Source organism: Anabrus simplex, chromosome 2, assembly GCF_040414725.1.
Source record: "Anabrus simplex isolate iqAnaSimp1 chromosome 2, ASM4041472v1, whole genome shotgun sequence".
Taxonomy (NCBI): Eukaryota; Metazoa; Arthropoda; class Insecta; order Orthoptera; family Tettigoniidae; genus Anabrus; species Anabrus simplex.
The window spans coordinates 1,039,657,213-1,039,681,364 of NC_090266.1; the positions used below are offsets into that span (position 1 = coordinate 1,039,657,213).

General features: G+C 37.0%; 1 protein-coding gene across 2 annotated transcripts in view; it reads right to left on the minus strand.

The window, feature by feature from the left end:
• Nucleotides 1–525: 525 nt before the first annotated feature.
• The window catches only part of LOC136864666 (CBP80/20-dependent translation initiation factor), a 522,912-nt gene continuing 499,285 nt past the window's right edge, over nucleotides 526–24,152 (minus strand). For both annotated transcript variants that reach the window (XM_067141963.2, XM_067141964.2), the window contains 2 exons: nucleotides 19,321–19,443; nucleotides 526–2,989 (listed from right to left, as the gene is read on the minus strand). In XM_067141963.2, the coding sequence (XP_066998064.2) occupies nucleotides 2,771–2,989; nucleotides 19,321–19,443 (342 nt within the window). In that variant the 3' untranslated portion in view covers nucleotides 526–2,770. The remainder of the gene's footprint in view (nucleotides 2,990–19,320; nucleotides 19,444–24,152) is intronic.

Consider the following 24,152-nt stretch of genomic DNA (forward strand, 5'->3'; position numbering starts at 1 on the left):
TTTCACAATCATACAGCATAACCATTGAATATATGAAGATTAAAACGCTGCCATGAATGTAATTTTCCAATCACCCTGAGCTGAGACAAAGTTACCTTACAAAACTGATAACAGCTTTGTACTTAGAAACATATAATTCTGAACCTTATGAACAATGCGTATAGCATTCCAACGTATATTTTGTTAAAATTTGGATTTGATCCGATAATGATTTTTGAGAAACAATAGCACATGGCTGAAATAGTTTTAAAATGGGCAAGTTTTGTGTTCCACCCACAATAAAGAATATTTAAATATAAATTAAAAATCCCAAATCTACATCACCTAAAGTGATATAAAAACAGAAAAATATTTATTTTCTCATTGTAACTATCATTCCATCAACACAATTCAAATCTTCACCATCAATTTGCTACAAATATTACTTTTTTCATGGCAATATGAAACTCATTTTACTCTTAAATTTGATAATTATTATAATTACTCATTTGAGGCAATAAAATCAGAAAGAAGGAGTGGATTGGATTAAGATAAAAATATATATTTTTGGAATTTTTATATTAGTAACAATTTGTTTCTTTACAACATGAGACTAGAACTTTTAAATTTACAAAGTGACTTATAACCACACATGTATTTTGAATGACACATTTAGATATGAACACAGCTATTAACAGAAGGCACTTCACATTTATAGATCATTTGGCCAGGAATGAATATAATATTTTTCTACTTCTGTACTGAAGAGAATATAACTGGGAACTGAGCATTTCATTCTGTACAACACAGCAAAAAACCACACACAGGTTATTTAAAAATTAATATATGTTATAAAACACTTATTGCTAATATTTGGCATAATAGCAGTTGTGAGCTATATTTGGCACAGTCTTCAAATTTACTCCTCTGAAATAATTCTGCACTTTTTAAAAAGTAAATATTATTTCTTACAATATATGTAGTCTTGATAAACAAATATTTTACATCAAAGTGGTTGTTACATATCATTTTTTCTTTGTGTGTATGATAGTAAGATCTCCTTTAGATGAAGCATACATACATCCTACTAGTTTATCAGCTTTTGTTGCAGGTACCATAGTTAAATGTCAGATTTAATGAAATTTTTTTTTGAGTGATAATTTTTAAGCACTAATGAAGATTATTCTCCTTGTTTCCATAACTTCCAAATGTGAAACAGAACAGTTCCTACCATTATCTCGAAATCTTAGAAAATAACAATACAATATTGACCACACTGTCTTTTATTGATATCATTTCAATTCAAGAGAATGAGCTGACTGATATGACAACGTAGTGTTATGGTAGATGACGTATCAGAATACTTGCATGAATGGAAACTCTGTCTGAATGGCTTCTTAATCTATTGCACTTCAAAACATAAAATATATTTTACCATTGACTTACTGCTTTACACAACTCAATTGTTTATTTGTGCAACCAGTTTAGTTCAGAGAATTTAAATAACAGTAGTGGTATATTCTTAATATTTCATATAAAATACAGTGGCAGCGATTAGGGAGATGAGGGGGGCAGATATATTTTTATAGCATTATAACCACCTAAAACCAGGAATTATAAAAAACAATTTGTATAAAACCTGCTGTCTTAACACCAACTCTTTCCTTTCATTTCTTTAAATATTATAAAATTGTCAATGGAAATATGCACAAAATATTCGACACAGCTAACCGATTCGTACAGCGCCGCAGCAAGCGGACGAGACTCATGCAGCAGCATCTAGAAGCGCATTTACTATCTGATGGTACACAACCTTAGTTGCGCACTAAATGTTTTGTATGCGGACGAGTCCATGTGCTACGGCTTAAGTGAGATGGGAGGAACGTTCACTTTGCTAGTTGCTACGAAGGGTTCATGTTGGCTCCTGGCAACTACGTTAATATGACAAAACTCTATTTCGCTCCCAACAGCTCAACAGTAGTTAACCCCTCCACTACCACCCTTCCCCTACTTTCCTCTCCAAACTCGGAGCTTTGCGCAGGTTTGTACCATCAGATCCTTCTTGCATGTTCTGTGTGGAAGGAAAGCAGGGGTATATTTTTACCAAGGTCATGGACAATGAGATATGATTCACCCGCTTGCCGCTCTCATTTGTCAGTCTGGCAGTCTCAGTCAGCATGTGTCTGTGCAGTTCTATTTAGTGTCTTATTGCTTTCTTAGTGTGTAGTCAGATACTAAATGGCTTTTTATTCTATAATCACAGCATACTTCTATTTAATTGTAATACATGTCTAATTGTTCATCTTGTGAAAGTTTATTATATAGTAATGAATCAAAATCTTAAAAACCTTATTACCACAGTTAAGTTTGTAATCTGTCAACCTTTACTTCACTGCCAAAATTCGCTTAGAGAGCATCAAAAACATACCATATTGTGGCTACTTTTATGTTGTTGTCTAACTCCCAGTAAATACCCAAGAACCCCGGTACTTTCTGTTGTCTACAAATATCCCCCCTCCTTCCATACCAATCGCCGCTACTGAAAAAATATGTATAAAATTTGTAAATCTATTTGTAAATGCTCAGTAATGCCATGAAGTTTAATTTCTTCCCTCAGATTAAGAAAGATTCCGTACAAGATAGCATTAAAAAAATCTTGATATTTTATAAATTTCTTGAATATATACCATTTAATCAGGTATACTTAGTCTTATAGTCAGAAACAACAGAGACCTAACTTGAAAATTGATTTAATTACAGTAGGTACTGAAAAAGATTATGTTTGGATCTATTACATGTTGGCCGTGTAATACATAACTGCTGATGCAGGGAGCTGCCATTTCGATGCGTGCAATTCAATCAGCTGCAAAAGTGTTTTCTTTACAGCAGGAGAGGCATTCGCAGTTAAGAATGCATCTCGTATATTTGACAGAAGCTGCTGCAGTTTTGTTGGCAGTTCCTGTTCCAAATCCCGGCCAATAGAAGTTAAAACAAAGAACAAGGTGTCCGTCTGAAAAGAATACAAAGTTAATTTACACAGATATTAATGCAAAAATAGGCTATTACAACATATGATGAGTAAACTATACTTCATAAACATGCAGCCTCCTCTCATGATATCAGATTAACCCTCGGACTCTCACGCTAGAGCAACTTACACAGGTTCTCACGTGGACTACAAGTGTAGCCCAAATCATCATCATCATCGTTGACCAGCTCCAGTTTCCCAGGATGTGTAGCCCAGATACAATTCAGAATACTCACTCACTCTATTTTTCATATTTATATAAAAGTGGCTCATTTTAAAGTTCATGGAAAGTGTCAATACCAAATTGAGGACTTAATGTAGTTTCTTTCTCAAGGAAGAGAAAAATATTGTAATGAATAGAATTGAGTTTTACCCTGATGATGTTATAACAATTAGTAAGAAAATCTGAGAATTAATAAGATAAGAAGAAAAAGTATTTTACAATATCTGGTCTATGTTACGTTTGACTTCCTTGTGAACCGTTATGTGTTTTCGTATATATTTTAATACTCCTTGCATGTAATTACAATATCACTTTAACACTATAATATATTCAAATGCCATCTCGCTGAGACATTCCGTACACATCCCCTTAGAGTGGTCAGTAGACTGCACACTTTCCTTTGGCCAGTATTACACTGTCAAAGAACTTGGATTCAAATAACGTGGATGAAAACAATCTTGGATCATTCTTATATGAGTTTCTTCATGTTGCTATATTGGATCAAAGATTTCGTTATATAGGTAAAAGATAATGAGTTGAATATTGGTAAAAATGGTAGGGAAATAGGAGCACCACTGCAGTAAAATTATATTTTGCATAAACGAGGTTAACGATTTTCTGTACAACGCAAAGTCTACGAACTAGGAAAGCAAGGAATTGTGATTAAGAAAATACGAGATAGCAAATGAAATTAAAGGACATTTGCCAGGCAATACAGTTGAGGACATAAGGAAGAAAATAAACGTTCTCAGGACCCAATGCTTGGCAGAAAATTCTGTACAAGGGAATTGTACAAATTATCACATATTTATTACGCATAGTAAATCTCAGCGTTACCTATAATTATAAACATGAAAATAAATACACTTGCACGTTTTTGATTATTTATTATCATAAGGTATTATGCTTATGTGCCCGGCTCCTTGCCTCCAAGGTCAGCGTCATAGCCTTTGATTAAAAGTGTAATGGGGATGGATTTCTGTCCAGGTCAGAAATTTTAATCGCGTCCGGGTTAATTCCATGGACATGGGAGTGATAGATAGATAGATAGATAGATAGATAGATAGATAGACGCGATGTAAAGCAACTAGCAAAAAAAAAAAAAGCTCAACACACTAACTGCTCAGCCATTGCGCCGGACAGCATAGAGGTGAACATACTGTGATGAAATGTCATCTATATATTGGATATATACAGGAGATGGCATATTCCACACCCACAGTAACCTTGTGTGAGTGCAAGGGCCAAGCTATCTTCTCAGTTGGAAGATTCTTAAGCAAAAGCTGTTAAAAACGGATTCATATGAACATAGCTTTATCCCCCCCGCATTTTCATAGAAGGCAGATTATGTATTAACTTATTCTTTCACCACATTTTAATTAGACATATCCTAAAATTGTGGCATTGCACTGCATGGACGTGTCCTAAAACATTATTTTATTATTATAAAATTAATTACCAATGTTATTATACTGTATGTGCAGTACTGAATTGTACTGTATGAAGATGTCTTCAAAATATTTACTTTTTGATATTATTATTATTATTATTATTATTATTATAGAGGGTTAGGTATCCAGTTAGTTACTCTTCATATTAATAAAGTGCTTCACTAGTCTCGAGGGTCACCGCACGCCACTGTATTTAAAGATCGTCTCGAGCGGGAAGTTCAGGGAATTAACTACAGGTAAGAATATCGTAACCCACATTCCAGACTTTTGGGTGTGATTTCATAGAGTCAGATGATGTGCTTTGAATCATGTTTTTTTAATAGTGTGTATTTTTATTCTTTGTTTAGTAATGTGTTTTTTACAGGTATCTTGTAATGTAATATTTATATTTAACTTGTGCGTTCGACACACTGAAAAGCTATTAAGTTACATTCAACTAAGTTGACAATGGAAAGTATGGCTTCCTTCTTACAAACTGTACGTTTATAGAAACTGTGCAATATACCGATCACAGATAAAGATACTGGTAGGATATTGATTATACTTCAGAGTTGGTAAAGCATAATAGGCTTAGCCACAGTTTAGAATTGTAACATAACTATTCTTATTTGACAGTATCTTGGTTGCCTTTTCTGTCTTGTAGTAGTAGTAGTAGTAGTAGTAGTAGTAGTAGTTTTTATTTGTTATGGCAGGGGAAAATCTTTTAAAGACACCACTCGGTGTGGGAGTTGGATTTCCACCAACTAAAAACCCCTGCCCTCTTCACTCAGCCCATTCTGGAACTGCTTGTCGGCATGACATCAGAATGGAGTGATGTGTATTATTAAGTTCTTCCTTTCTCTTCTTTCTCCTTCATCCCTATAATGCTTGTCGCCATTGCCTTTACTGTGTTCCAGGCAAACGGGCTCTCCAACATAATCTGAACCAGATTCCCTGGCGTGAGTCATCAGCCAAGTTGTTGGCAGGCTTTCCTTCGTTCTTCATCCCATCGAACACAGTAGAAAAAAGTGTGTTCTACTGTATCCCTTTCAGAACAGTACCGAAAACCATCTCCTTGCGTCTTTCCCATCTTCATGACGTATACGCCGAATCTTCCATGTCCTGTCAGGATCTGCGACAGATAGTAATCTACCTGCTGATGTCTACATTTAAGCCAGTCTCCTATGTCAGGTATTAGCTTTTTTGTCCATTGGCCTACATCGGTTGTGCCATCCCATCGGTCTTGCCAGTCTAGTAAGAGTTGGTTCCTCAAGGCTTTCTTTTCTTCAGCAGATATAGTCGCACTCCTTTCATGCCAAAGTTTTCTCTCTACAACAAGGAGGTCAATGGGAATACTGGCACCTACAACTTGTAAAGCTGCTGTCGAAACAGTTCGATATGCACAGGTAACACTGAGCAATATTTTCCTCTGTACTCTTTCCATAGCTCTTCGGTGAATCTTCCTCCTGAGTGCATTGTGCCAGATAGGTGCAGCATAAAGTAAAATGGAATATACTGCAGAGCACATAATCTGTCTCTTAACTGTTCTTGGTCCCCCGATGTTAGGCATAAGTCTGGCTAATGCCGATGCCTTCTTCTCTGCCTTTTGGGTTACTGCCTTCACATGTGCACCAAATGTACAATTCCTGTCAATAAGAACCCCAAGGTATCGTACAGACTTCCCTGGGATAATCACTGTGTCATTTAATAAGAAACCGACATTTTTCCAATTCCTGGAACCTTTCAAAATTACAGCCTCAGTCTTATGTGGAGCCAATCTCAATTTATTATTTACCATCCGAAGGTTAACTCGTCTCAGTGATTCATTTACTCGGAAGGTCAGTTCTTCTACATTCTCTGCTATTACCACTATTGCAAGGTCATCTGCATAACCAATAGATGTTGTCCCTTTTGTCAGCTGCAGGCGTAAGACGCCATCATATAGAATGTTCCAGAAGGTGGGTCCTAGGACAGATCCCTGTGGAACGCCAGCACTCATTTCAAGGTCTTCTAAATCATGAAGTCGTATTCTTCGTCCTTTGAAGTACTTAACGATTATTTGCTGTAGATACCGAGAAATGTTCATCTTACGAAGTTCTCTCAAAATAATGCTCCAAGAAGCAGTGTTAAAAGCATTATTGACATCTAGCGTTATCAAGGCAGCCCATTTCTTACTGCTTTCTGTCTGTATTTGAATCACCCTCTCAATAGCTTGGGTTGTGGTTCTACCCCTTCTAAATCCAAACTGGTTCAAAGAAAGTCCTCGCTGTTGTTCAAGTTCTTTCTCCAGTCTAGTTTTAATCAATCCTTCGTAAAGTTTGCTCAAGGTGTTTAATAAGCAAATTGGCCTGTACACTGATGGATCTAATGATAGTATCCCTGCCTTCAATAACAGCACTAGCTTGGCTACTTTCCACTCATCGGGGAATTCACGCTTTTTTAATAAATCATTGAAGACTGATAAGATCCAACCAGATGCCACCTCAACTGCATACTTGATGGCTTCTTGTGGGATTCCATCTACACCTGGTGCCTTACCAGTATTCATATTGCGTGCTACCTCTTGTAACTCAACCACAGTAAACGGTTCTGCAACACAAAAATCTGATTCCTTTTCAAGTCTGTCATTAGTACAAGGGAACAACTCCATCGCTATGGCTTTCCTTCTATCAGCTGGGAGCTGAACTGGTACCCTGTTGATTATTCGACTAGTCACTATCTTATATCCCGCCCCCCAGATATCACTGTCTCGATCTTCGCATAGCTATTGCCAGAGATTTCTCGAAGAATCCTTTATTAGCTTCATTAGTTGCCTCTTTGATGCCTTATAGTCAGCTTCTAATTGTATTAAGTTGACCTGGCTGATTTTTTTCTAGATCTTGTAAGAATTCGTCTCTTGCGATTGCAGTCTTTCCTTTGCATGTCTATTTCATTGTTCCACAAGTAAGGGGCACGTGCTTTATATTTTGTTGATCCCCTCAATCGGCTGGTCCTACAAGCATCTTTAAGAACAGCAGTTACGTCTTTTAGAGTATGTTGCACTGTATCTACAGTTTGTGACATCCACTCGATTGCAATTTTAAAAGTTTCCCAATTATAATTCCACACCGTTTTCATGATATCATTAAGCTTCTTCGATCCCTTAACTTGAAAATAAATAAAACGATGGTCGCTGAGAGATTCATCTTCCATAACTTCCCAGTCAACAATGAATGATGCTATACCCTGCGTTGAACAGGTGACGTCTATTAAAGACTCTGAGCTCCCTCTGGAAAAAAGTTGGTATAATTCCAGTGTTATGAACCACCAAGTCTAGGGTCGCTATCCATTCTGCCCAATATTCTCCCCTACGATCTGCAGTTGGTGCCCCCCACAGAGGCGACTTGACATTTAGGTCTCCGAGAATGATAGATTCAATACCTGACGCCATACAGTCCTGAACTATTACATCTACTTCAGCTTTGAAAATCTCAAAAGGGATGTTAGGAGAGATATAACAACAATAAATCTGATATTGCTGAAGTTGAATACACAAATATCCTTCTTCTGCCCTTATGCTTAGCACCTACAACTTATCATTTAAAAAATATGCAGCTACATCACATCTTTTGTCCGTGAACCAACCACCTTCAGCTACTTGCTTTCTGTTTGGCTCGCTAACAAGCACTAAGTCCACTTTCTTTTCCAAGGCTGTCGCATACATAATGTCATGACTGTCGGGTTTTCTCATGAGATTCGCCTGCAGTATGTCCATTATTGGTCATTTAAATTCAACTTCCTTGCCTCTAAATTAGCTTCCTGTAAGTAGGGTATTTCATTTGATCTGAGCGGTGGCCCTCCACTTGGCACGTGGTGCAAAACGAAACGTTCCCACAATCCTTCGCCAAATGGCCTTCTTGTCCACAATTTAGACAGCTCCGTGACCGGTTATCCTTAAAGTCGCAGTGTGGCGCTTTATATCCAAATCCAAGACATTTAAAACACCTTGCAACTGTAACTCTTTCCTTCACCATACAGGTAGACCATCCCACATTTATTTTCTTTTTCTTTAACAGTATTTTCGATGGTTCCGTTGGCAAGATTACGGTAGCATTCAGATTTTCGAACCTCCCCGGTCTTACGGACGTAATATTGATCTGAGATTCTTCAACAGCAGCTTCTAAGGAGAGTGCTGCTCTAAGATAGTTTTCATTTAAATCCGGATCCATACCTTACACTGGAATTGTTGTCTCCTTCCTTTTTGTTGAAACCTCTATTTCCCTGACGTTTTTAGTTATCTCACGTTTTAATACATCAGCCTTTCATTTGCCTTCTATAGTAAGTATAAGATCATCCTTTGCTGTTTTCCTTATTCGTTTTATTTTAAAGCCAATATTTTTTATGTTTACTCCTTCCTTTACTGTTTTAAGCAATTCGGCGTATGTTTTGCCCGCAGCTTTGCACATAACTGTTTCCTGAGTGTTATCATTTAAGGAAATCTTTTTTGATGTTAATCCCACAGAAACAGCCTGTTTTACCTGTGTTTTACCTGATTCCAAGCACCCTATTTCAATATCACTCTTACGAAACATCCATTCCAAGATTTTCCTTATATAATTCCAATCAAGGATATCCGGGATAGTTATCAGCAACTTCTTTCTTGCATGAGTCTCAATTATCTCTCTCCAGTGGGTGAGACATGAATACAGGTTCTGCAGGTCATTTATTCCATCCTGATTAAATGAATATGGTATTACATACACATATCGCAGCTTCTCCCGCTCTCCTTCTAGACTCGTGTAGGTTTGCATAACAGTGCGCAGGAATTCCGTCTTACCTTCCTCCAGATTAGAGTTCAGCAAGTCAGAGATTTCTGTATGCATATTCTTCATGCTTCTCATAATTCCATCCTCCTCTGTAAAATGTTTGGGATTTACAACAATTGATATATCCCTATCAGTCAATTTCCCTATATTTCTAGAGATGACATGCGTGTTACTGTAAACACAGTCAGGCCATTCCTTATCCAATAGCTTCGCAAACTCGTCAAAGCACGTAGCTTCCAAGAGGGTCTGGTCTATATCTAGCACTCTGTCACTGAATTGCGCCTGTGTCCCAACATCACGGGTTATTTTCTTACTGGAGGTACCGGTAGTGCCCTGTTCCAAATCACTCCTAGCCTTTGGATCTTCATTCACATCAAATTGTTCCCATTCCCACGAACGACTACGAATGATTTCTACCATTTGTCCTATTTCTTTAATACTGGCACCTTTCTTTATCTCCGCTTTGGTATTAGGAGTCATCTTAACTAATGCTAATAAGTCTTCACTATGCTTGACTAACTTATCAATATCTAGTCGCATCTCTTCTAATCATACTCTTTGGTTTGTAGTCTTCGTATTCTGTAGTTCCATGGTTACGTCCAGTTCCTCATCTGACATAGTATCTCTTTGGATTTCTACATCTATTTCAACATCTTTGGATTTGACATTGCTATTCTCAGTAGCTCTACTCTCTTTTCTCTTTGAGTAGTAGTAGTAGTAGTAGTAGTAGTAGTAGTAGTAGTATCCATACATATTTTGTATATTTGTACATTTCTATAGTTAGCTTCTTATTCTTAGTATTTTATAATCAGGTTTTGTTTAACTAGTATAGGTAACTGTAGTGTAATTATTCTATTAGTTTGTTTTCTGATTGAATTATCATCATGAAATATTTGTCTAGTAACATTATTTCCTTTTTCTGATGTATAGACCTACATCTATTCATAGGATATGCTATTTTGCTTCTGTTGATATTTCCATATTATTTCACATTTTGTGAAGAGATGGAAGAATGGCTGAGAGAGACAGGTGTAAGGACTAAGGGAGTGAGCAGGAACTAAGGAGGATGAGAGGTAACATAGCGAGTTTGAGGGAGATAATTACACATGTAGGGAGGAAAGGAATGGAGATAGGTCTCTCTCAATCAACCTACAGGATATGGTAGGTAGGAAGAGGAAGGGTAGATTAGGTGGAATACAGGTGGGCTAATGTCTTAAGGTTAAAGACAACGATGGTCTGATCATGCGTGACACAGTTGTCAGGCATGTGGGGAATATATGTGGAGGAAAGGGAACCAGGGTAGAGTGTTATTCAGGAATTAGGTTAAGGCAGATTTTGAGGAAAATAGAAGGGAGGGAAGATGGCAAGCAGGAATAGGTACTAACATAGTTGGGGATGTTTGGGATCTGGTTATGACATCATGGAAGTTTAGGGAAGTGGGATACTGTATAGGAGGGATAGTGAATGGAGGGTGATTGTGTTTTTACATGGGACTATGGAATGGGTCTGTGAGAAAATGAGAGCGAAATTTGTAGATCCTAATGGGTGGGTACAAGATAGGGATCTACGATCAGATTGCCTACACTTGAACCACAATGGTGCATATAAGTTAGGGGGTTGTTTAATATAGATATGGGGAGGTACTTACAAGGAAACAGGGTGGACCAGTGAGTGGTGATGACAGTATAGGAATCATGAAGTCAGGTAAGGATGAAATAATATTGTTAGTGTTAAACAGTAGAAGTACAATAATTATTGTACTAGGAATTGAATCATGGCTAGGAAGTGATATTTTGGATGCAGTCATTTTCTCACAGAACTGGACAGTTTATTCCAGAGACAGGGTAGGAATGATATGAGGTGGGGTATTTATAATGGTGAAAGGAGAATTTGTAAGAGAATTGAAAGAATTTTTTTTGCACATAATAAGTTATTTCATTTTTCCTTTCCTTTCCTTTCATTTTCCATAAGGAATGGCTAAGGAGTGCAAGTATAAGAACTGTGGGTGTGGCCAGGCATTAAGTATGGGGGAGGAGTTGGAGAGTTCGAGGGAGATAATTAGGATTCTCTCAGAAGATAGGAAGGAAGGTACACCTCCCTTAAACAGTGTACAGGAGGAAGGATAGAGTATAGAGGATATGAAAAGACAGGTGGAACAGGGTCATGGGTGGGAGAAAATGGAGGAGGAAGTAGCTTCTGCAGCTGTCAGGAAGGATAGGGCTGACGTGGAGGGGAGGGGATAAAATGAGGTGGGTAGGGTTGAGGCTCTGGTCATGAGGGGTTCCATTGTTAGACATGTGGGGAAAGTGTGTAGAGGAAAGGGAACCAGGGTAGAGTGTTATCCAGGGAATAGGTTGAGGCAGATGTTGTGGAAAGTAGAAGAGAAGCAGGATGGAAGGAGAAGGTGGTAGTGTTTCACATTAGTACCAACAACATAAGGCAGGCAGGTATAAGTACTAACATAGTTGGGGATGTGAGGGATCTGGTAAATGCAGCGCGGGTGAAGTTTAAGGAAGCAGAGATTGTTATCAGTAGAATACTGTGGTGTAGGAGGGATACTGACTGGAGGGTGATTGGGGATTTAAATGAGACTATGGAGTGGGTATGTGGGAAACTGGGAGTGAGATTTCTAAATCCTAATAGTTGGGTAGGAGATAGGGATCTGCGCTCAGACGGCCTTCACTTAAACCGCAGTGGTACGCGTAAGTTAGGAAACGGGGTTGTCTAAGGAGTGGTGATATGGGTACAGGGATCTGGGAGTCAAGTAGGAATGACATAAAAATGTTAGTGTTGAACTGTAGAAGTATTGTAAAGAAAGGAATAGAATTACATAATTTAATAGATATATACTTACTAGATATTGTAATAGGAGTTGGATCAGGTCTGAGGAATGATGCAACGGACACAGAAATTTTCTCATGGGACTGGAGTGTGTATCATATAGATAGGATAGGAATGATGGGAGGGGGAGTATTCATTCTGGTGAAAGAAGAATTTGTAAGCTACAAAAAAGTTAAAGATGAAAAATATCTAATTCTACATATAAGGCTCATTTCTAAAGATAATAGGCAACTTGATGTCTTTGGAGTTTATAGACCGGGAAAGGGTAGCACTGATGCTGATTCAGAGTTATTTGATAAGATAATCAGCTATGTGGGAAATGATATGGAAAGGAATGTGAATGTAGCGAGAGGTCTGAATTTACAAAATGTCAATTGGGAAGGTAATGTAAACAACAGGAAGCATGACCAACAAATGGCAAATAAGTTGATATGGGAAGGACAGCTGATTCAGAAAGTGATGGAACTAACTAGAGGGAAGAATACTCTGGACGTGGTGCTGGTAAAACCAGATGATCTAAGGTCTTAAAAATAGAGGGTTAACTTATTTGTTACTCTATACAGAATAACATCATCTGCAAAAAGCCTTATCTCAGATTTCACTTCTTTACTCATATCATTTATATATATAAGGAAACATAAAGGTCCAATAATACTGCCTTGAGGAATTCCCCTCTTAATTATTATAGGGTCAGATAAAGATTGCCATAATGGGGTATATATATGATTTTTCACAATTTTACATTAAGCTCTTGATATTCACAGACAAAACATTACTGCCTATTGGCCATGGGTATGTACTGCAAGGTACAAGTATACTTGCACGGCCGTTGGTCGGTAATGTATTTGAGGTTGAGCCAGAGGTACTCCTGAAGCCTGTGGTAATGTGATGGGGAGGGCCCAGGTAAAATAAACGGTAGTTGCTACGCGTGGATGTTGACGGGGTGGAAGGAGTACCTTTGGTTGTAGGGCTGTTTTGTCATATGTAAAAATAAAACAACGCATCACTGGTATATGTGTTTAATTGACTGTACAGTTGATGGTGTGCCATAAAACTACCTCTGTCCACAATCTGTATCCATTTATGCAGTTGAAAAGTTATATGTTGCCTGATGGCAACAGTATGCAGTAAAGGTTCAAAAGATTGTGAGCAACTGCAAAATGAACTCAATAATGTTGTGAGATGGACAGCAGGCAATATTATGATGATAAACGGGGTTAAAAGTCCTGTTGTGAGTTTCACAAATAGGAAAAGTCTTCTCAGTTTTAATCACTGCATTGATGGGGTGAAAGTTCCTTATGGGGATAACTGTAAGTATCTATGTGTTAATATATGGAAAGATCTTCATTGGGATAATCACATAAATGGGATTGTAAATAAAGGGTACAGATCTCTGCACATGGTTATGTGGGTGTTTAGGGGTTGTAGTTAGGATGTAAAAGAGAGGGCATATAAGTCTCTGGTAAGACCCCAACTAGAGTATAGTTCCAGTGTATGGGACCCTCACCAGCATTACTTGTTTCAAGAACTAGGAAAAATCCATAGAAATATACATAATCTTCCAATGTTTGTGTTTCTTTTAGTTTATTTTAAGTCTGATATCCTGTATGGTGCAATTTCTGGGTCAATTATTGCTACTACTCCCTCTGGCTGGTAGTTTATTTCTGTTGATATTTTCATATTATATTAAATTTCTATGGGGGAGGCAAGAGTAGGGACTGCAGTTTTAAGTTAGCACAAATGAATATGATGGAAGAGACAGGGAGTTTGAGGGAGATAATTATGCCTCTAGAGGATGACTGGAATGAAGATAGGTCTCATGGGAAGGAAAATGAGGGCTAAGTGTTCTCATCAGGGAGTAAGTTCAGAATAATTATTAGTAAGGAACCGGTGTTAGTCACTGCAGGTAGAACAGCAGATTAAGGCTCTGGTTATGGGCAGCTCTATTATTAGGCATGATAGAAGAGTGTGTGGAGGAAAGGCAAGCAGGGTAGAATGTTATTCAGGAATGAGGTAAGGGCAAATGTTGAGGAAAGTAGGAAGGAAGAAGGAGCATAAGGAGAATGTGGTATGTTGGTACCAACAACATAAGGCAAGCAGGAGTAGGTCCTAATAGAGTTTGGAATGTATGGAATCTGCTTATGGGAATGCAGGAGAACTTTAAGGGAGTGAAGATTTTCATCAGTGGGATATAGTGTAGGAAGGTTGCTGGATGGAGTGTTATTAGGAATGTAAGTCTGACAATAGAATGGGTATCTGGGGAACTTGGAGTGAGATATGTAGATCCTTTGGGTTGTTTAGGTAAGGGATATAAGCTCTGGTTTGTTTAGAAAGTTTATAGGCAGGTAGATATAAGGTAACTAGGCTCAGCTAGCTATAGGGCAAGGTTCATCCCACACCTCTCAATGAATGTGCATGCTCTAAATGATTTACTAAGCCCAAAGAATGAGTCCAGTGGAGACATGCACAAGAAATTGCATTCCGAAAGCTCAAATAGGAATTGGCAAAGAGCCCTGCCTTAGCATGGTTTAATACAAAGAAGGAGACAGTAATTTCAGCTGGTACATCTTCACATGGCACTGGAACTGTGTTAAAACAGAAGCAACAGGATGGCAGTTACAAGCCTGCTGCATATGCCTCCAAAACATTAACCTCAATGCAGAAGAATCAGGTACAGTTTTGAGAAGAAGGGCATGCTATTACTTGGGCATGCAATGGTTTCAAGAATTATCAAATGGCATTGAAGTATTGCTGGAAAGAGGTCATTAGCCTCTGACATAATCTTTAATACAAAGCCACTGGATGAATTAACTCTTAGGTTGCAGCACATGCAGCTTAGATTGATGAGGTATTTGTGCAAAATGAAGCAGATTCCAGGAAAGAAACTTGGTGCAGCTGATATTCTTTCTCGAAGACCAGTGAAGAACGTAACAGGTGAAGATGAAGATGATTTGACAGTGCAGAACATTATGAAGTGTCTACCAGCCTAAAGTGAACAACTTCATCAGATTATCCACTGGAATTGTGTGATTACTGGCAGTATGGTTTGGAGTTTGGAGCTGAGGAAGGCATCCTAACAAAAGCCTTCAGAATAATTATCCCTGATGATTTCAGATGGCTAGGAGACATTTTCTACAAGATTCGTGAAGGGCATTATGGCATAGTAAAGGATACACATTTCAGTAGGTCAGCTGTATGTTTAAAAAAAAATGCTGCAAATGCATTCAAGAAAGGACCAAACTGCAGGAGTCATTAATGCCATCCAAGTTCCTTGAATGTGTCCTTAGCAAAATTCTGGTTTTTATTGATCACTGATCATTTTTCCAACTACCCAGAAATATAACTCATGTCCAGTTTTCAAGAACTGGAAGTTATAGAATATCTGAAATCTATTTTTGAAAGACACAGCACAACAGAAGCTGTTTTTAGTGACAGTGGGTATCAGTTTGGACCAGTTATAAAGTTGAACTTAAAACAATTTGCTGCTGATGAAATGTTTCACACACATATATCACATCAAGTCCAAAATTCCAGATTGTGATTGATTTTTAGAATTGGAGTGAAGACTTTGAAGTGTAGCATGAAGAAAGGTGATAATTTATATAAAGCTCTTGAGAGTTATCAAGTAAGCCCACTTGAAAATGGATTCTCACTTGTGGAATTCTAATGGGAAGGTGAATATGCACTCTAGTTCATCTTGAAGTCTCTAAACTTCAGCCTCACACACCCAACAAGAATATCCCTTTCAAGAAGTTGACACGAAGCCAGAGATCTACAAGAACCAACGCCAGGGGAAGAGGTATGGATTTCCAATTTGCGGCAAACAGGCACAGTCAAAGCTAAAGATAATACACCACACTCATATATCATTACTACAAATAAGAGAGAGATATACAAACCATAGTTTTGTCTTGTTTCTCTTACTCCAGGATAGGATCACAGGTCAGAATGTAATTGGATAGGAGAGGAACCAAAAGTGACCTATTATGCAGATCTGCCATGGTAGCAGCATCCATCAGAAGAGCAATGGCAAATTCCTCCATTCTATATGCATGGGAAAACCTATTCCACAGAGATACCACCATTGTTCAACATCAGAGGCCCATTCAGTAGAAGTATGGAGACTGATTTCTCCAACAGAAGAACAATGACTTTCTTCATCCAAAGGCTTATGGATGACTAAACCACAGGTGGAGGGACAGCAGAACCCTCCAGTGCAAATTCTGCAGGAGGAAATAGGAGTTTCCTCTATTGTTCCAGCATCTTTTTCCAACAGATTGGGAGTAAAGATGACTAGATCTAGGAGACCTGTAAAGCCTCCCAAGAGACTTAACATGTGAGATACATGTAACTGACTTATAAGGGGAGACATGCATAATTGAATATAAAGAGGGAATGTGCAATATATCCATCACATATCGAGACACTTGTATTAAATATTATTTAGAGCTGAATAAAGCATGTCATAAACACAGAAGACCTTAAATAACTGAGAGTGTTCTATACAACTGACAATTTGGGAGATGATAGTCAAGATGTTATGAGGCTTGAAAAACCAATATCACAATTGCAGAAGTCATTCCACACACATTTTTTGGCCTGTGAAATCTGTCATTAGGTCTAGATGTGCCTGGTAGGGTTAACACATGTGTATTGTCTACATCACTACTTGATGCATCATTTTAGTCATGGGTATCTAAATTAGGGTCATATTCTTCCCCACATCCAGAGGAAACATCGTCTAATGGTAAATCATCAGGAAAATCTTCTACATTACCAATGTTGTCTTTATTTTCATCACTCCCAAGCTTTTCCAATGCTTCTTTAATTGCACTTGAATCACTTAGTTCACTCATGTTTATATTATAATAATCACTAGACTAAAATAAACTAATTAAAACAGAGTAAATCAGGCACACAATTATCACAAATTGGCCAAACGCTTGAAGCAATTGGACAGTTTTCTGTTTGTCTATACAGTATAACCAACATTATGTCCAACGGAATGTATGTTTTTATATAAAACATGGTAAAGATACACCATGTGAAAATGTCCCTTTACCCTCCAAGTGATATTGTCTCGCTACGTGATGATTCGGATCCCTGCTCAAGTGCTATCGTCTTGCAATGAGAAGATTCGTAAAATCGATATAACTACTTGTAAAATCGGTATAACAATTGATTTTATGAATATTCTCACTGCAAAATGAAATTCTCCATCTGGTAGGCAGAGCAAGTTGGTCTTTGGTTGGGGAAGGATAGTAGTAAGCAGCAATCTTATCAGCTGTGAACTGGTCTTTGTTTACGTCTACTGAAACTGTCCAATTGCTTCAAGCGTTTGGCCAATTTGTGATAATTATGTGCCTGATTTACTCTATTTTAATTAGTTTATTTTAGTCTAGTGATTATTATAATATAAACATGAGTGAACTAAGTGATTCAAGTGCAATTAAAGAAGCATTGGAAAAGCTTGGGAGTGATGAAAATGAAGACAACATTGGTAATGTAGAAGATTTTCCTGATGATTTACCATTAGACGATGTTTCCTCTGGATGTGGGGAAGAATATGACCCTAATTTAGATACCCATGACTAAAATGATGTGTCAAGTAGTCATGTAGAAAATCCAAATGTGTTAACCCTACCAGGCACATCTAGACCTAATGACCCACCACAACAGACTTTCTCCGAGTCTTTTTACCTGTGACTTTTTTATTATTCATTGAAGTTTATATTATTATATATCATTGTGCTTGTAATGAAATTTGGCACATTATGTATATCTTGGAATTTAATTTCAGATAATGTGATGCTTGTGACCAACCTCAAAAATTTTAATATCTTTTGATTAGTTTTTTAATATGACTAATCATCCATTATACTTTTACTGGATACTTGTACATAAAATATCCTACTATTATCTTATTCTCTAATTCTTCTTGAACAAATTGATATATAATATGCTATATGTAGTTACAAATTTGTATTTATAATAAATTTTTTTAATGTATCTGCATGCTGCCTTAAGAATGCTCAGGGAAATGATCAGCACTTGGAAGGTTAAAAATTTTGTAATCATTGAGATTTCATATGGTAAAAGTGAAAGAAATCTTAGAAAATACACTAAAGGTTTCTAAAAGCAACTGGTCTCCTCTGCAATAAATACCAGGAGTTTGATTGTTTGGGTTGCACAGTTTTATTGTTCTTTTGTTAATTTTTCATCTGCATCAGAAATTTTTAAATAATCCACTCAATATTATGCTTAGAAACTACATATTTTTACTTGATCTCTAGAGGGCTCTCACACTGCTTTGGAAGCTAGAGGCTCATCAGCCTTCCTTTTGAAAATTTTATATGAGCTTCCTTGAGCTATTTGGTGCAAAAGAAGATGTAATAAAGACCCTACCAGACTCCAAAAAATTGACTACTACAACCAGATGATCTCTTGGATTATTCACATCATATGATATCTACTGCTCCTGCTAACAGACCCTGCACAATTGACCTTTCTTCCAATCGTGACAAGCAAGAAATATTTGTACATGTTAAATATTCCATTGGCTGCAATGGATGACTAATACAGACAATGGAAATGCTCCACCTGTCAACAAAAATTCAATGCATTTTTCAGACTTTTGAATGGTGTGTGTTGACTACAATAGAATGTTCAACATTCATTATTCATCCAAATACTGTAAGTGCATGTTAGAATCTAAACAGAAGTAAGGAAACATACTGAAAACTCCAACAGCCATAAAAATATTTAGTTGCCAAACATGACTAGAAAATGACTTCAAAGTGCAGATTTTAGGCACCGCAAGAGAAATCAGATTAATTTCTACAATTTTGTCTCATTCATAACACAAAAAATTCCTAAAAGATTGTTTTATGAGTGTTCACGCAAATGTCCCTTTCAACACTTATACTTTCTGCTACCTACATTACACTTACAATTATGGCTTATATTCTACTATAGTTGCCTTAACACAGCAAACTAAAAAATAATGACACTTACCTCCGCTTGTGAATTTGGAGGTTTTAGACAATCCTGACAACATTTAAATAAGAGTGTCAGTAACACCAGTCGAGGAGGAACTCCTTCATAGTGTGTCTTAAGCTGTAGTTGCCTGCGTTTCAGCTACAATGAAGAAATAAACTACATTAAAATAGAGACTCAAAATAACATTCATAATTGCATGGTAACACTGCAATAAAAATTGAAAAATAATGTCAGCAGAGGTGATGGTACAAGAGATAACATTCTCTCAAGCGTTTTAGTGTCGTACCAAATGAGAATTAACAACATTGATTTCTTGTAAGGTAACATAAATGTGGAGAGTATTGACTATTCATGTAAGAAGACAGTTGACAAACATATACATGGGAGAAATATTAAAGAATAAATTAGTTCAATTTACAGTATTTGGTACAATCATTTTCAGTGGAAGAGAGAAGAAGAGTAAAATCTCCACATAATCGTGCACCTGCTTACTGTTAGTTGGTTGAAAGAGGAAAGGAGATCAGTAAACAGGACTCTCTAGGAGAGATAATGGGAAGTTAACTGATACAGAGGTCAGGTTCTTTCCTGAATCTGAATAAGTTGCCCTTATTCATCTGTTTCCTCAAATTGTATTGGTCTCTTCCATGTTAGTCTTCCAGTCTTGGTATTTTGGTTAATTTAAACCAAGAAATAATGTCATCATTTGTATAATTAATTACAACTGAAGTTATATTTTATTGACAATTAAACAAAATGATTGAGAATACTGCCGGCCTCGTGGTGTAGGGGTAGCGTGCTTGCCTCTTACCCGGAGGCCCTGGGTTCGATTCCCGGCCAGGTCAGGGATTTTTACCTGGACCTGAGGGCTGGTTCGAGGTCCACTCAGCCTACATGATTAGAATTGAGGAGCTATCTGACAGTAAGATAGCGGCCCCCGTCTAGAAAGCCAAGAATAACGGCCGGGAGGATTCGTCGTGCTGACCACACAACACCTCGTAATCTGCAAGCCTTTGGGCTAAGCAGCGGTCACTTGGTAGGCCAAGGCCATTCAAGTGCTGTAGTGCCATTGGGGGGGGGGGACTGAGAATACTGAGAGAGAACAATATATATTTTGAACCCAAACGGTTCATATCATTGGCATAGAATATTGAAAATTATAGAAAGTTACGGGAAGAATGGAGTAAAGTTACATGAGAGGCCGGATATGTGTTGCAATTTCGCTTGTTCAAGCTCGTAGCCGGAGTCCACGTGTCACGGTCATTTGATGGCGCAATATGGAAGCAATGGAATATTCTACGGTAGAGAGAGAAAGGAGTGTGACCGAGCTACTCAGATTTTAAGTTGGTAGGACTTCTGAGTAGCGAATCAGAGCACAGCACGCCTGAGGCTGTGTGGGGAAAGAAATATGGACGCCAGCATGAAAGCCCTACAATATTGTCAAAAATTCGCCGGGAGATAATCTAAGAAGAAATTTCGGGCTCTTACATAGATGAAATTTTAAGACGATATTTTCCCAATGAACTATCGCGATTAATAAATGTAGCTATATACGACAAGATATTACACCACTGATGAGGGGATTCCCTGAGCTCCATGCCAGGAGGCAAGCGTGCAGGAAGAAGCCATGCGCTGTCCGGGAGACGCACTCTGCTGTGTGGTTCGGGACGAGTCGGACGGAAGGCGCATGGTGTTCGCTGTAGAATGAAATCTTGAGCATTTCTCAGCCTAATAACTTTAACAATTGATAAAGTATAACTGGATCCGATGGATGTCATTTTCACTTAGATACTGGGAGTGGAAATAGTCTAGAATTTGGAGAGATAAAGTCTCGCGGTATCAACTTTTCGTTGGGCCGTAAAGATCGGAACGATATCAAGTCGCGGGACGCTTTGCAGTGCCACGTGTCGGGAATCGCAGAGTATTGCAGAGACGGAGTATTATTACCTTGTGATAAGAGTGTAATGTGTACTGATATGTAACTCATGTATATGTTTCTGTGTATTTTTAGTGTAATAATCCGCGTAAAGCCGTGTGAAATATTAAAACCAACAAGAGTGAAGAACATGGATATCGAGGAAGGCATTTGTGTACATGTTAATGCCACCATTATGATGGAATAAAACACATCATGGGGCCTACCTGAGGCCAAATATGCTGTGCGGCTGACATGGAACGCTACCGAACTCGATGAGTATTTCCTGATTCATTATATTTTGCTTATGCATGATCCGCTGCGTTTTTCTTTTACTTGTAATTAATTTTCTTGCATGAAAGTTCACTTTATATATATATTTTTTATTGTAGCAAGGGTAGCTAGAGGTAGGGAGTAACTTTCAATACTGATGCCTTGGGGGAGTGATTTATGTAGAATAAGAAGTGTGTGTTGGAATATGATCTTCTATAATAATAAGATATGTGCGTTGAAATACGATCTTCTATAGTAATAAGAAGCGTGTGTTGAAATATGATATTTTATAATGTGTGATCTTCTAATATGATATCCGTTTGTGTAAATATTTTAAGTAGCATAGATGGCAATCAGTATGTGTTTTATAGTAATAGGGATAAGATAGGATAGTTGTGGCATGTTGCATGATGTTAAGATCGTCGAGAGAGAATTCATTGACATCGTGAAGATACGAACCATTGGCCATCCATGCACATTACAGTGAAATTTTAGAGTCTGTTTCATCAATAAGTAACACGTATTTTGAACCAGTAGATGAAAATGTGCTGTGAGGGAATAGATATTCTGTCATATAATTCACTTGAGATTTAGTGAGATTAGCTTCGAAGTAAGACCTTTAAGATACGAACGCCAGTAGCAGGAGACGAACCGGTGATATTGTGGACCGGAATATTTGAATATAGTGCCGGCAAAGTGAAGTAAGTGTTTCTTAATATGTTACGAATCCTGTGATGAGTGCGCAATTAGATATGTGAAGTATGGCATGAATAATGTGCATTTAAAGCGTTGAATGCTTATAAATACTTGTTATTGTCGCCCAGGGAGGCTCAGTTATACGAAAGATGATTTAAGATAAACATGTAGAGTTAATTAGAATGGAGAGATATTCATTTTGTGTTGACGGAGAGATTGCCGTGTCAGTGGAATAAACAGATATGAGTTGCGCTCGGAGATAAGAAGTTAGTTTACTGCTGGACGTGTATATTAAAGGAGATTCAAACTGCGTTGATTAGGGTCTTAAAAATGAAAGAATTGTCATTTTTATATAATTCTGATTGAGTGATTTAGGAACAGCACATTGAAGTTAAAATACTAAATATTACTTCGTGACGGTCCTATATTACCTGATTTTGTGTTTGCTGCATATGGGATGTGTATTTTACTATGCATTTGGCAATGCAAATTCTGGTTTGCAGTTGCAACCTTTGTTTGATGTGTGAATTCATTTCACTTGTGGTTGATGTGTTTGCGGCAATATGGTTCTGTCCTATTGTCCTAGACTCAGTGTAGAATACGTTTGGTGGAATTTCAATTTAGTGTAGATCCTTTGCTACAGAGTTTGTGTTTATTTTATGTATTAGTGAAACAGCTGATTATGCATATGTGAAATATTTTTCCTATCAGTGATGAATCAGAATAGTAAGTTAAATTTATTCGTGTCAGGGGTAATTATCGATTCGGTCACGTTCCGTGTTAACTGTATATAGATGAGAGGAGGAAGCTGATATAAAAGAATGATTTAATTGAGAGGACTTAACAATTTTAAGGATGATTTTTAACAAAATTTGAGGACTTAATAATTTAATGATTTAACAAATTGGAGGACTGAATAATGTTAATGATTTCAGATTTAATTATTTTTTATGATGTAATGACCTCAGATTTAATGATCATTAGTGATTTAATGATTTTAAATTTAATAACTTGTGGAGTTCATGAATGATCAAACAAATGTCAGGATTTAACAATTTCAAACAGCTTCACAATTCCTTGATGGAAAGTATTGTAACAATTTAAATAATAATAATAATAATAATAATAATAATAATAATAATAATAATAATAATAATAATAATAATAATAATAAGGTTTTATAACTAAATAAGTGAATAATTTTGAAAGTCTGGAAAGTTGATACAGATTAATGAGTTCATGAATAGTTGGATGTATTTTGAGTTTATTTCTTTTTGCATTTCAAAGGTCACTCTGATGAAAGTGATGGATGTAATGATGGTCAACTTCATTATTATTATTATTATTATTATTATTATTATTATTATTATTATTATTATTATTATTATTATTATTATTAGTGTTTGAAATATGGTGTCAACGAAGCATAATAAAAACCGAGATGAATTAGGTAAAAGGAATTAGTGGAGTAAAGTAATGTTGGTAAATGATAATGAGATGTAATATGAACTCAATTACGTGATGCATTTGGATGAACTTTGAATTCATGGTCATAGTTGACATAGAAGAAACATTGATTTGATAACTTTGGTTGACAAATTCTTAATAGATAATGATATTAGGGAGTGACTTGAAGTAAATAATTGTGTAAAATTGAACCCAGTTTTTCATATGAGTTGACGAAGGTAATGAATGACGTATCCATGTACAGTCCAGATTTTTGTTTATTTGTGTAGGAATTTTACTTTACCGAAGTTTAACCTTTTATTTCAATAAATATATGTTTTTACTAAAAGGTTCTCATTCAGATCTTTTTATTTAATTTTATCTTCTCTCTTATCCTTCCTGCTTAATGATTTTAGGTTAGTTTATAATATTTGAAGATATCTCTGTGGGTAGTACCCAGTCAGCAACCCTGGGATTGTCTTATGCCGGTGCCACATTTCAAAGGCTGGAAGGGTAGAGG